Below are 15003 nucleotides of genomic sequence, written 5' to 3'. Positions count from 1 at the left end.
ACTGAAGTCATTAGGAAGACTCCCATTGACTTCAGTGGGCTTTGGCACAGGGTCTCTGTCATTGCTGCTATAAAGTAGATCTTCTGCACAAAAATTATTTTTCTCATCTTAGGCTGATGATACATACTTTGCCACCAAAAGCAGCAACTCATGGGGCATAAGTATATCATCATCAGTAAATTCTTAGTTCCTATGTTGTGGTTATTGACTGCAATAGCCTGTTGCTTAAGAGAGATTTTGTAAAATGTACAATCATCATTCTAATTTGCATGTCTTGTGTATGTTTAAAAAAAGGGTGCTAAAGTGTTAAAACTTTTCTAGTGTAACTACTGCACTCATTAATGTTGTATCAAAGTAATAAAGTACAGTAATAAAGCTACATCTTTGGTTTATATTTCAGGAACATGTACTAAAAATACTCTGTTGAACATAAGTCATTAATTGAGGGCAAGAGGATTATTAATTAAAACATAATTCATTATCATCTCTCATCTCATGATAAAATAAGGGAATACAGTTGACTTTGTACCTAGAATGACAAACTTTTTGGTGCAGGATTTTAAGGGAGATAGGAGCAGTGACTTGAGAAGAATCTCAAAGTACTGCTTTTTTCCAGATTTTGCATATTAACCATTATAATTTCAGGCATATATGTGTTAAACAAGTCTTAAAGGATAATGAAGCATACAGTTGGAGATTATTTAGACAGCAAAAAAAACCCCAGCCTAGTCTTTGAGGAAGCTTTGTGCATTATTGGAAACTATGTTGACCACACAAGTCTTATTGTGCTATTTTTTTGTCTCTCTTGTTTCCTGTATTTCATTACCCAGGCTGAAGAAATGCATCCTGGATATTCCAAATATAATTATGTCTATTTGGCAAAGGTAGTTAAAATGATTTGCTTGTTAAAAAAACAATTAATATATTCTGTTGTTAGTATGGCAGCTGTCTGTAATTATTTTAACACTTTTTTTTTCCCTTCTTAGTGCTACAACAAACTTGGCCAGAAAAGCAATGCACTGAAGTACTGTGATTCTGCACTGTCAGTTTTATCAGTTACCAATGAGGTAGGTTCTAAAAGTGCTAAAACTTTTCTAGTGTAACTACTGCACACATTAATGTTGTATCAAATTAATAAAGTACAGTAATAAAGCTACATCACTTAGCCTCTTAACAGTGGAAACTTCTTTCTCTCTCACACCTTCACTTGAGCTGTTCTAATAGATCTCTGTCTAACAGCTCTGGATATCTATCCCACAATTTATATTTCTGCTCTTAAAAGCAGAATATTCTGCAATTACTATTTAAGGCCACCAGTGTACAGGGACCAGTAGCATAGGACATTGTTTCAGTTTGCCTTCATTTTCTTCAGGCACACTGCCATTAAATTGGTACAGTTTGAACTAGATTAGCATTGATTAGTTACAGCAGTGGATGCAACATTGTCTTCCGCCATTTGAAAGTCTTGAAATGTTTTATTTCATTTTATGTAGACCAGGCAGTACTGCTAGAATTAGCATTCACTCTCTGATCTCCCATGGAAGCGAGTTTCATAATTACTGATATACAGCTAAATATATTCTGATGTTCTAGAGTGTCAAAAGACAATCGTGCATTTTGTCAGTTGAGGACTCTGCTTTTAGCACAGGATATGTGCTAGGGAGAAGAAAGAGAGAGAAGTAGTCCATAAGAGGAATTGGCGTTATTCCATTCAGTTCTTTGAAGTGCAGGACAAATACATTAACATAGAACTATAATTTGATTGACAACAAGTATAGAATGTAGAGTACTAACATGTTCCAACATTGTCTTGGGTGGGCCTTAATATCAACCCAACTTGGTATATCACAATAGTTAATTAGGCAAGCGTTGCTTAAGTGTGATATCATCTTGTGTTATTATTGCTACATATATGAACATTAATAATCTTAGTGTGGTGTTTTATTCTTTATGTTGCAGTATGCTTTCTGTTTTCCTTTTTTTACTGATATTAAGAGTCTGCTATCAATTAGTGATAATTTTTTGCAGCACTTTATTGTAGAAAAAATAAAAATTAGTAATTTAAGGGGAACCATTTGTAACTGAACCAGTGTATAAGCGTGGATAGTTCTGTATGCTTGTACAAGCTTTCCTGAATAGATTTATGTTTTCCTTCAAATACACCCTAATGCTGTCCAAATGGGGTTGCAGTGAATCAGTTCAGATGCTATGCAGTAAAAACATACCAAGACAGAACAACTGGTTATGGTGGACACTATATTGCTTACACATAGCAAAGCAAAAGGATCTGTTCTCTTCAATGTGTGCATGCTTGAAGAGGTCTTGAGATACCATAGACTCTGTCCAGTGTTCAAAAAACCTCTGTTGAACAATCTGTTAGTTCTCCATCATCATCAAGTTTTCTGGTATTTAAAAATGCTAACTGGATGCAGATGAATAATGATAATCAGAACTGTGAAGGTTTATATAAGATTAGGCAATGAGCATTCAAACTCCTCTGTTCAACTAAACAATGTAAAAAATTTGCCCCTTTCTGCTGTGGCTGATTGTATAGATATTACAGTGTTTTTGGACCAAAATTATTGTTTGCTTGACTTGGCCTCTTATGTATGATATATTTTGGATTAGATTTAGAAGAGATCCAGGGAAGAAAAGGCATTGGGGTAATAGTGAGTAATGCAGTAAAACCAATCTGTATGATGAAAAACAAGCAAAGAGCAAATATAATATAGAGATTTGGAATGTGAATTGTGCCAGTTGTGCTGATGCTAAATCTCAACACTAGTCACATCTGAATCAGAATATTGTGTACCGAACTGATTATTGTATTAGAGGAAGACTGTTACCAAAATTGGAAAAATATGTTGGAAAAACTACTGAAATGTTACGGGTTTGGAGTTTAGGGTAGGAATAATGATTAATCAGTTTAGGGGAGAGAAGAGACTGTTCTAAGACTGAGGAGACTCATGGAAAGAAAATGGTAAATGGATACCAGGGAAGTGTGTCAAGTAGCAACAGATTTGAAAAGACGTAGCTTACAGATTGAAGCATAAGAAATAGTTCCGACAGCCATAAGAAGCAAGTCTGTAGATTGCTTCAGCTTATAGTCATGCGGAGTCTCAAGGTTATCATCTGACGCATCACTTTGGATGCTGTCACAGTCATGCTAGAAATCTGTCAGTTTTTCCAACTGTAATCATATGCAGCATCTCAAATGATTAAAAATGTCTCTTCTGATAGGAATTCCTTGATTATAATGTTTTTAAAGTACTGTCGCTGATTGAGGTACATGCGTACATCAACAAATATTTTCAGAAGCACAATTATCAATAATAGACTAAATAATAAAGTTGTTGGCCTGGTTGGTTTTAAGGAACAAGAAATAAGGAATATGTAATTGTGCAATTAGCAGTTCTGCACAAACCCAAGAAGAGAAACATAGTTAGTGATGGCTTCATCCTTCAGAACTGGTGCTTAGCATCTTTGGCTCAGGTTATGTTATATTCATAATATTGATCCTGGAAAACAAAAGGTTTAATCAACAAATCTCTTTGACCTTAGGGTTAACTTATTCCTAGATACCTTCTCTGCTTTCCCAGCTACAGGATGCATTTCTTCCTGTGGCAGAGCTGCAGGGGAAGGTGTTGATGGGAGCAGCTCCCCTATGAACAGAAAGAAAAAATCATCAATCGCAGATTATAAATAAGTCTCCAAAAAGAACAGCTAAAAATTCCCAAGTGAAATGACAAACTTCTTAAAGAGGTTTCCAAGTATTTGAGTTGGTCTAATTAAAGATATCAGATTTACCCAGAGAAATTTGTCTCCCAGTGCCTATGTCCCTAGACCAGAGTGGGCAATTATTTCGGGCGGAGGGACACTTACCCAGTTTTGGCAAGCTGTCGAGGGCCACACGGGTAGCCCCACCCCTTGACAGGTACCCCGCCTCCTGGTCACAATCTTGGAACTAATGTGCCAATGTCTTGGGACCAATGTCCCAGGGTCAGCACTGGTGGGGCCCAGAGCAGGGCGCAGGCTGGCAGGGGTCTGTGAAACCAGGCTGGGCTGCACCAGCAGGAAGAGCGGGGAGCTGGTCCGGCTCTATAGAGCCCCTGCCGGCTGAGACCCCTGTATTCCTGCCGCCCTGCTGGCGCTGGCCCCAGGACACAGGTGTGGGCCCTGTGCTCCCACACCCACTCACTCCCAGTGCCCCCTCAGCCCTGTGGTACAAGTGGGGGGCAGCACACAGCCCCGACCCCCTGCTCGCCAGCAGGGAAGGAGCTGGTACAGAGTGCAGGGAAAAGTGGCCCCTCCCCCGCCCCGTGGCCCATGCTCCCTGCTGCAGCCACTCGCAGCCTGTGCAGGGCTGTCCTGAGCAGGCATAGGCAGCCCCACATGGGCAGTGAGTGGCTGCAGCGCAGGGTGGGGGAGGGGCCGCTTTTCCCCATGCTCAGCGCCAGCTTGTAACCCACCCCCGCTGCCAGCCTGGGCCCTGGCTCCAGGCTCGCCCATCAGGGCTGTGCACGGCGGCAGCAGCTGCGGGCCTCCCCCTTGCCACGCTGGGCAGTATTTGCTGCTACTGCCCGCCCAATGCTCGCACACTGGGCAGCACAGAGGTGGCAGTGGCCCTGCCCTAAACCAACATGGCTACAACCTATACCCCTGAAACTTCTTAAAGATAATTCTTATAAATCAGCTTGGCAGCTCTTAAATAAACAACCTCCACAAGTAGCATGCATATTTTTTTAAAGTAAAGGAATACAGGAGTCACAATACAAATAAGATTTGGGAGATTAAACTGATGCCACAGAACTATATTCAAATCCTTTCTTTTTTTCACCATACTGAACTGAAGGCTTTGAGTCATACGATCATCCCTTGATCATAAATCTTCTCACATTGTAAAGCACTGTTGAGCACTTTTGAGGTGCATAAGATATTAAATTATCCTGCTTGCCTCTGGTTGCTGTCCAGGTGGATAAGCTTAAGGTCCTGGGAAACATTTGTCTCAAGAAAATATTTTTTTTATGTTCAAGGCTATGTGTGACCCATTGTTGAGTACATAATGGCTACTCTGTCTACTAATCATTGCAGTCACATTTCTAAAACCCATTACTTTATAATGGACTTTTGAGAGACCTCAAATATGAAAAGCATTACATTAAATTCTGTTCAAACTAGATATGGTGGAATAACATGATAAAAAATTATTTTGTGAAATTCTGAGAGAAAAAATGTTGAAATTTGAAGTGAAAATATGAGCATGTATTTGAAATGTAAAAACAGCAAAGGGCTAAGTTTTCACAGTTCCAGCCTGAAAACATTGATTCTTTGTTTTCAGCAAAGAATCTTACATACTGTCAGGAGTGACACTTGTAGCAACAAACCCTAAAAAACCAATTTTGTCATGACTAAGAGAAAAAAAAGCAAAACAGAAGGAAAAACCTCAGTTTTTATCTCCTGCATCTGAGCCTCTGGGAACATGACACACGTACCTCCTGGGAGCACTAAATTTACTGTTAGGAAAATAAAAAGGATAATAAAGGGGGAAAATAGTGAATTTCTTTGAAAAAACTGGGCAGTTCCAATAATCCAAGGCTTTTTAGAAAAATAAATAGGAAGAATAAAGGTTATTAAAAAAAGAAAGAGAAAATATTAGTCTTAGAAGATCTGAAAAAAAAGCAAAGTAGGAGGAGTTGTTTAATTGTAGTGGGGATATAGCAGTGTCTTATTGAAAATTCAGACAATAGTTGTATTGAACTAGCATTAAGATTGAGACTATATTACAACATAGTGTTGATGGTAAAAAATTACAACTGTTAAAAGCACTGGAAATTCAGAGCTAAAGGTAAACAGTTAAAAATACGAACATTTTAAATGTTTTAGCAATGTACAGTGAATGTCCTGGTACCCTTAGTAAGTTAACAGGGACCATGAGTCTTGCATGGATTCTTTTAAGGGCTAGAGTGACTCTTGCAGATTTTAAAAAGTCTGTAAGGAGGCAAATATGGGCCCAGAAGCAAACATTAATATTGTGGGATTAGGAGAAAGGGGGCAGAAAAGTCAGAGTAGTCAGCTGAGAAACCTAGAGATCAGCAGGGTCCCTGAACAGAGACAAAAATGCAGCAGCTGGAAAGAATGTAGATATAAGGGGTTTTTTTATATGTATGTATAAGTCACCGCACTATCCCTAATGTAGTGCACCCTCATCTTGAATACTGTGTGCAGTTCTGCTTCCCCCATCTCAAAAAGGAGGTGGTAGAACTAGAAAAGGCACAGAGCAGGGCAACCAAAATGATTAGGAGTACTGAGCAGTTGCTACACAAAGAGAGACAAAAAAGGAGAGGTCTCTTCAGTCTGGAAAGGAGAAAAGGCTGAGGGAGGATGTGATAGAGGTATATGAAATAATGAAAGGTGTAGACCAAGTGAACAGGGAACTGTTGTTCACCAACTCCCAGAATACTAGAACTAGGAGGCACCCATTGAGATTAGTAGGTGACAGGTTTAAAACTAGAGAAAGTACTTTTTAATGCAATGTGTAGTTAACTTGTAGGAACATGTAGTTAACAGGAGGTGGTAGAGGCAGATAGCATAGCCAAGTTCAACAAGGGACTAGACATTTGTGGATGATAGATGTATTAATAGCTGTTAAACAGAACAGTTGGAAATGTTTTCTCTGGCATCTCTAAACCAGTAATGGTGGGTGCCAGGAAAGGTAATGGATAGGGGAGAGATCACTCTAGATCTATCTGATTCACTGTTCTCCCTCTAGCATCCACTTCTGGCACTGTCAGAGATAGGATATGGGTTCAATAGGCCATTGATCTCACCCAATATGGCACTTATTATGTTCTTAATGATAGGTTCATATTTTGAATATTTTCACTGCAAAGAAAAGGGCTAAAAACATTGGGTCAGATCCCATTCACCTATTAGGTGTCTAAATGCCATTTAAGCATCTATATATGATCCTATTCTACCCTGCTTAAGTCCCAGAAAAAACATTACTGCATCCACTTTTGTTACATGCCTTCACCTTAGCCCTAACAATAAGTCACACAGAGCAGCAAGGAGGACCCACCCACCTTTTGTATTATGGATTTTTCAAGCACTTCAACAGGGTGTAATAGAATTTCATAGATTTCATAGACATTAGGGCTGGAAGCGACCTCGGAAGATCATCGAGTCCAGCCCCCTGCCCAAAGGGCAGGAAGTCAGCTGGGGTCATAGGATCCCAGCAAGACAAGCATCCAGTTTGCTCTTGAAGGTGTTCAATGTAGGCGCTTGAACCACCTCCGGTGGCAGGCTGTTCCAGACCTTGGGGGCTCGGACAGTAAAGAAATTCTTCCTTATGTCCAGCCTGAAACGGTCTTGTAGTAGTTTATGACCATTCGACCTAGTTGTCATCCCTTGGGGCGCTCTGGTGAACAAACGTTCCCCCAGATACTGGTGGTCACCCCTGATAAACTTATAGGTGGCCATCAGATCACCCCTGAGTCTGCGCTTTTCCAGGCTAAAGAGCCCCAGGGCTCTCAGCCTGTCATTGTAGGGTCTGCTTTGCTGACCTCTGATCATGCACGTGGCTCTTCTCTGGACTGAATTGATGCTGAACAGGTAGAATAAGATATGGCTTAGCATTCATGTGTATGTGCATGTGTGTGTGTTAGGGCCCTGACCTCCATCCTTGATGGATTCTAAGACCCAGCTAGACAAAGCCTTGGCTGGGATGATATAGGTGGGGATGGATGGTCCTGCTTTGAGCCGGGAGTCCCTTCCAAGGTCCCTTCCTGAGTTCCTTCCTTTCCTGAGGTCCCTTCCAACCCTAATTTTTCTATGATTCTATGATTTAAATTAATGGTGTGATGGGATCTGATCCCAAAAATCATGGGCCCAGTTATGCCACATGTGCATGATAAGATGCTTGATATTGGGATCAGGGATCAGATCTCAATTGTGCCCTTTCTACTTGCCAGTGTAGGTGGAGCCCTGGATCATAATTTCAGACTCCAACTGCACTGGCAGGTTCAAAGCAGCATGCCCACAGCCCTGCATGTCAGGCTGCAGGTGCTCAGTTTTGAATTTGCTGTGTTATGTGGAGTTGATTGACTTCCCCAGCTTAGCACTTAAATAGCTGTGTGCCCACATCCTCCCATGTGGGGCTGCCACCATGTGGCTTTGAATCTGTTGTGTGTGAGGGGATCCAGCTGACTTCTCTCACCATCAACATTTGTGTTATCCATGCCATAAATGTAATGTCTGCCAGGGACCTTAGAAAAAGAGCGAGTGCAAATAAGAATTGCAGATTTCAGTCATTTGTCTCCCTTTGAAAGTGTGTTGTGCCACAACAGGTCATTTTGATGTTTGTAACTCTTTGGTTAGCATCGTCCAAAACATGTCTTCTCCCATCTCAAAACTAGATCCGTTTACTAGACTATGCAAAGTCAAATTAGATCCATCAGAGTATTTGAAGTCCCTATGCTAGGCAATAAATCTAATTTGAAGTCTCTAGGCTAGGATATTTTTAAGGTAAGACATGGCAGAGAATAATTAAAACAAGATTACAATACTACAAAATTTTGAATAGAAATTGTATTCATTTAGGGACCACAGGAAAATCAGGTTTATGGGTAAAAGTAAGTCTCAGGGTAAGTTCTGTTAAGGCAGCCTCTTCTTAATAACTTGCTGTGGGAAGGAGCTAAAAGTCCTGGTAAACCACCACCGTTAAGAATATCAACATTTCTACGGAAACAAGAAAGGGGCATAGTTAGGTATTTTTGTGAAGACATTACTTGTAAAGTAGAACTCTGTGAATAATGTGAGTCAACCTAAAATGAAAATGTGCAGTTTTCCTACTGAAACTTCACCCACCCTAAACTTCTTTCAGGTTGAATAAAATAATTTATGCATCTGTTCATGTATAAATTCAGATTGCAACATAAGCTAGGAGTTGGAGGGGAGAGGAAGCTAGTTTTATTTTGTGGAAGGTTGGTGCTTAGCTGTCACAAGTTCAGGATATGTTGACTGCCTGTACATAGGTTGCCACACTGTGGCCTTCATCAGGTAGGCTTGTGTTCCCTGAACAGTGCCTCATCCAGCCCCAGTATTAAACAGCATCTTTTCCAGGCTGGTTTTTGTTCCCTTGAACAGCCCCTCAGCAATAGAGTCTTTAAACAAGCATAGCAAATATACAAAACCTTGACACTGGGAAAGGTCCCCCTTGACTCTGATCTTCACGGCGGTCTTGTCTTCCATGCAGTTCAGCTCACCATTGCTTCTTCTATGTTTGCACTCTCTGGGCACATCCAGATGAGGGCAATCGTGCGGTATGTGGTGCTGCAAGCATGTTTCCAGAGCCACATTCTGCACAATATGGTGTTCTGTGCACCGTGGGGGGAGGGGGGGGGGGGGGCAGTTTCTGCAGGTTTTTGTTGGGGTTTTTTGACCCCTGGATATCCAGCATGCACTGCTGAAAAGCAGAGCAGGGCTGCCTGGAGCCGTGCTGTGGCTGCCAGCCAGGCTCCATCCAGCAGGATCACTGTGGCTGCAGCCCCAGGAGGCCCCCAGGACCCCAGGTAAGGCTGCTGGGGCCAGCCCGGTGTTGGCCACAGCCTCCCCTACTGCCCCCGGGGTAACTTGCCACACACCAAAGTGTGCATGGCACAAGTATTCCCTAGGGACAAGTAGCTGCCCTGCAAGATGCACTGTTGCTACTTGTCCCTGGGGAACCAAACATCCATGCACATCTGGATGTGCCTCTGCTTCCTAGGGTTTTTAACACCAGCAAGTCACTCCTTTATTAGCAGCCTTTTGACAGCTGTAGCTCCTCAACCAGGCTGGCAGACTCCTCTTAAGAGGGCAGACCACCCTGTTACATTACCGTATTAAAATGTAACCAAGTGGTGGTGAGATTTGGTTTTTGAGGTTAGACACAGAACAATAAGGATATTCAAATTTATGTAACTTAATTAGGAGAAACTGAGTTTAAGTCTTTTGTAGAAGACATAACTATGCAACACAAACCATAAAGATAGTTGAAATATCTGGTTTTTGACATTTTGAAAAAGTATTTTTGTATATAAAGTGCACTTAGAGCATGAGGAGTTGTGAAAAGTCTCATACTTATTTTTTCAGCCTTGGTGGTATTAATATTGAGAAGCTTTGAGAAATCATGGCATATTTCCAGAGGAAGACATTAAAAGCATGAGAGAATGTAAAACACCCCATCTTGTGGCATGCAGCAATTTCATAATATGTTGCAAGTGGGGGACTCGATTGATTGAAATATCTTAAAAGGAAAACAATATTATGAAATTATACATTAGTTAATGGCTGTTTGAGTCAGACACATTATTTATGAAATGGTATCAAGAAACTGAGGGCAAGCAGTACTTAGTTTATAGTTAGTACTAGGCTGTTCTGAGCCTTTCTGGGTAGAGTGGGATATCCCAAAAGTGAAAAAGCTCTGTGTTCTATTACCAGCCTCTCCTTTACAAGAGGTCTTAGAAACAATCACATTTTTATTCCTGTTTTTAATAGCAGAGAAAGATGCAGAACAATTGCCCAGCCTTTGGCCTGGAGTAGTGTGCAGTTTTCGTTTTTTCTTTAAACAAAAAGGTTGGCCGATGTATTTCCTTTCCTTTATTGCCTGTTCTGAAGAGAAGAGGTATTTATGTATGACTGTACTGAAGACCTATTTTAAAATGATATAATTTGTAGAGTGAATAAAAGAATATTGTCTAACTTTGACATACTGACCAGAATACATCAGGATACGGTAGAACCTGGGACTTCGTTGCTTTTGGCTGAGAAAGGTGAGACTAGGATTAAATAGAATTAAATCTTCCTTTTTGAAACTGTTGAAAACCATGTCTGGACAGTTGTGTCTTAGCTTAGTCCTGAAAATTATTTCTGAGTTCCATAGAACGGTCATAACTAGATAAACATATGTGTATTTATTCTGAACCAAATCATGGCAATCTCTTGATGCAAAGATTGTATATTCCCCAAATCTTCCTTTAAGAGCCTTGGACCTGACACTCTAAGAGAGGTTCATTGAGATGGAATTTAAGGGGTGTTGAATTTACTATGACATTTCTTCCCATACTCTGGCAGAATACTCTGGCAGGAGTGTGCAGGCTGCACAACACATGCTTTTCAAGGCTCTGAGAAATGAATAGGTAGATAGTTTAGCCTATGGTTGCCTGTGACAACATATTGTAGAGGGAGAAGCTCTGGCTGTGTAGGAGGTCCCAGGGATTACAACCACCCCACATTTACCTCAGGTGGAAGAAGAAGCACAGCTGGAGCCTGAAGCGCCTTGCCGCCTTTCCTCAGTGATTGCTCTGTCCGGATTGGTAGTCAGGGAGTTCAAAGCAGTACTTCCAGCCCTGAATGAAGGACGGGACTGCAGCTGATTCACAGTTAGTGAACTGAGTGAATTGATTTAAGTTGCTTTACTGTTGAAGGCTGTTAGCCAGTTAACGAAAGGAGCTGAACCCTGAATGAACAGTGGACCAAATAGGATAGACCCACTGATTGGCTTCTATGGAATCAATTAAAAAGGCCTAACCAGGACCCCAGTGGCATAGAAAAGACCGCTATACTTGTAACAAGGGGTCATGCCCAAGTAGAAGAATTTGGATAATATCTAGGGTGTGGTAAGAGAGGCAGAGCGCCGCAAAGAAATTCCTCCAACGGGCCCAGACTTATCAGCCAGCATAACCAACTCACACCTCAGAAAAAGATCAAAAACATGGTAGGCAAGAAAGACGACACAGGAGACCAGCTGTGATAGCATTGATCCTCCATCCTGATGTCGTCCTCCAGTAAGACGCTGGGCCAGAGAAGGCCTAGGCCATACAGTATCTACCCCCAACACAGATATCCAAGGGAGGTATTCAGCTACAATAATAATGTGTCAATCTGGACTGATAGTATAATATTGCTTGATATATCTTGCATTTGCTTTCTATCATTTTCAGTTATTTCCATTTATTCCTCCCTCATTATTATAGACAATTTAGGAAAACAAAGTGGAACAGGAGTTTCTTCACCTATAAATTATGATTTAAAATGTGTTGTATTTTTTGAGTCCTTTAACTCAGCTGACTCTTTCACTTTTTTCATCACATGAAGAAGACTGCCATCAGGCTTTGCTTTGTGATCACTGATAAAGACAAATTAACTTAGTACGCAGTCTGTAGTTTTGCATGTTCCATGGCTATTAAAACTGGTGTTGTCTAATGTTAATAAAAATTTTAAAACTGTGTAAGTCCGTTAGCATGACAAAACAATGCAACACAAGGGGTATATCACATCTAACTGCATATTTGTTTGTTTCTCTCTCTCAGGATAGAGAAGCCCAGAAAGATTTAGAAACCTTACTTCTAACACTGAAGCCATGATTAAAAGCACTTTTAAGTCTTCCTACTGTGAAGATACTGTAGAAGATCAATGAGAAACTAGTCACAGGAGACTTTCAAAACTTGTTCAAGCCCATGGAATAACACTCATTGATTTCTGTGGGATTTGGTTCGGGTCTTTAAGCAGTTAGGATATGCAAATAATGTTTTCCGACTTTTTGAATCATAGCTTTATTTTTAATTTTTGGATCTAAGATTTGTTTTAAATGGTTATTGCTGGAAGTTTATTTTTCTTACCATGAAGTCCACTGCTGGCAATGGACACCACAGAGGCTAGAATACAAAATGCATTGATCTGTGTTCTTTGAAGGATCAGTTAATCTGCAGCATTAGCACAGGATTGTGTGCAGCATTAGCTGCTTTGTCTTTACATTAAATTATATTCTTGTCAACTGATCTATATAAATATTTGTGAATGTAAATCATGAAACATATTGTTATATGTGTGTTCCTCTGCTTTTACTCACAAAAATATGTAATCTTAATTACATTAAGGAAAAAAATAGTCCTAAAAAATACTTTTTACGTTTAACCTATTGGTGGCTTTACCTGGAAATGTGAAAAAATTACAGATTGGGTATTACATTTGTATATTATGTTATTTGAAACCTCTGCCAGTAAAATATTAAAACCAGACCAGTGAAATGAAGCATTTTGGCTAAATCTGTTCCAATTTTGACATGTCAGTCTGGAAAAAAAAATGTTTGAGCCCCATCAGGTATATGAATCCTGGGCAAGTCTCTTTACCATCTTAGGGTGGTGTCAGATGGTCTTTTGCAACCCTTCTCCTGTTTATAACAATTATAGATCTTTTATGTGAGGTCTGTCCAACTTTGGTGCAGTTAGGCAGGGATGGGCAAAATGCGGCCAGGCCATTCTGTCCGGTCTGCAGGGCCCCTAAAAAAATGAGAAAATGAATATTTATCTGCCCTGGGCTGCCTGTCATGCGGCCCTCGATGGCTTGCCAAAACTCAGTAAGCGGCCCTCTGCCCAAAATAATTGCCTGCCCCTGAGCTAGGGGATGAATGTAAGAAGTGATCAAGGGAAGTGATTCTTCTGTTCTGTTTAGTACTGGTGAGGCCTCATTTGGAGTAGTGATTATGAATGAGGGTGGTTAAGTGGAGCATTGGAACAGGCTACTCAGAGAAATTATAGAATCTGCACTCTTTGAAACTTTCAAAAGCAGTTTGGACAGACACGTGGCTGGGATGGTTTAGTCAGAGACGATCCTGCTTTGAGCAGGGGGCTGAACTATGAGATTTCTTCCAGCCTTACCTTCCTAAGATCCTATATGGTGCCTATATATAGCCCTGGGGCCACGCACCATGCAGGCTGCATAAACAGTCCCCTACTTCCAGCACATGGCCCCCCCTGCAGCCTAGGCAGTAGCACATAGTTCCCCTGCTCCACCACCACATGGCTCCCCCAGCCTCCGACACATGGCAGCAAAAGGGGTGGCCACTGGGGCCCATGAGCCGCATATTAACTGCAAACCTCCAAGTGGACAGTCCTGTTTTATTTCGTGTATCAAACCAGGAGTTTATGGAGCAGCAGGTATCTCAGACTTGGGTTCATTTGGAAACTGAATCAAGGCTCACTGAAGTTAGTAGATTCCAAATCCGTCAAAAAGCTTTAGATCAGGAGTTTAATCTGGATTAAAGTATATAACCAGAACAAAGAAACAGTTTTTATAAACGTTAATTGAAACAAGTTAGGTGAATGTATAAATCTTCTTTTATCCTTTGTTTGGTTGGAAAATGAGGTAATGAGTACCAACTGACTGATAACAAAAGAGTATAGAACTCTACAGCTTTTAAAACCAATGGCATACCCCACTCTGTTTCTGAAGTCTGGTATTGCACATACAGCTGCTGTGATTTTGGCCCTCAGTTTAGGTCTGAATCCAGACCACACACCAGACTCACTAGTGCAGAACATTTACTATCATGTCACAAAACCAGCCCTCTAGAGAGTTTAGAAATGCACATTACTGCTACCTTTAACAACTTGACTTATTTTGTCATGCATGTGGATTAAATCTGTTCTTTAAATTAAAGCCATTTCTTATGAAATTTTCACTTTTAATTACATTACCAAACTTCTTCAGAGCAGCTTTTCTAAACTAAATCACTGTGCTGTTTTAATTTTTTCGCCAATATTATTTGTCTGTATGTAGAAAAAAAGGGTTTCAAAACTACAGTTGAATACAGCTCATTTAAGTAATTGTTTGTGATCTATGAACTATGGAAGTCTTTTGCACACCATTTTATTAAACACCAAGTTTCTCCTTAATAAATTCAGAGGTGTTCTCTCAATTCTTTCTTTGTTTTTTTACCAGCAACAATAGTGAGTCCATTAAGTACACAGTACTTTCTCTGGTTTTATTTTCTGTTTTGCCAATCTTGTGACATTTGAAATTACCAATTTTTTTCCTCAAACTTTTGTTTATTAGTTCTCTGGTTAAAACCTTTAGTTAGACTTCAGTCCTGAGGCTCTGTTCCTCAGACAATAAAAACTTGGTAGTTGAGGAACACTGAACTATCCCTAGATAACTTTTACTCTGGTATTTCAGTGGGAGGAGTAG

The 15003-nt window shown here is 40.5% G+C and overlaps 1 protein-coding gene across 4 annotated transcripts in view; it reads left to right on the top strand.

The window, feature by feature from the left end:
- Positions 1-14734, top strand: part of RMDN2 (regulator of microtubule dynamics 2) — a 68466-nt gene extending 53732 nt beyond the window's left edge. For 3 of the 4 annotated variants that reach the window (XM_059716431.1, XM_014600074.3, XM_014600073.3), the window contains exons 9-11: positions 831-884; positions 987-1067; positions 12348-14734. In XM_059716431.1, coding sequence (XP_059572414.1) covers positions 831-884; positions 987-1067; positions 12348-12401 — 189 coding nt within the window. In that variant the 3' untranslated portion in view covers positions 12402-14734. The remainder of the gene's footprint in view (positions 1-830; positions 885-986; positions 1068-12347) is intronic. The other variant, XM_019500567.2, reaches the window with a different exon arrangement.
- Positions 14735-15003: the final 269 nt, after the last annotated feature.

The sequence above is a fragment of the Alligator mississippiensis genome, chromosome 1 (genome assembly GCF_030867095.1).
Source record: "Alligator mississippiensis isolate rAllMis1 chromosome 1, rAllMis1, whole genome shotgun sequence".
In the NCBI taxonomy this organism is placed as follows: Eukaryota; Metazoa; Chordata; order Crocodylia; family Alligatoridae; genus Alligator; species Alligator mississippiensis.
Note: the sequence above shows the minus strand (reverse complement) of the source record. Positions and strands in the feature narration are given on the sequence as shown.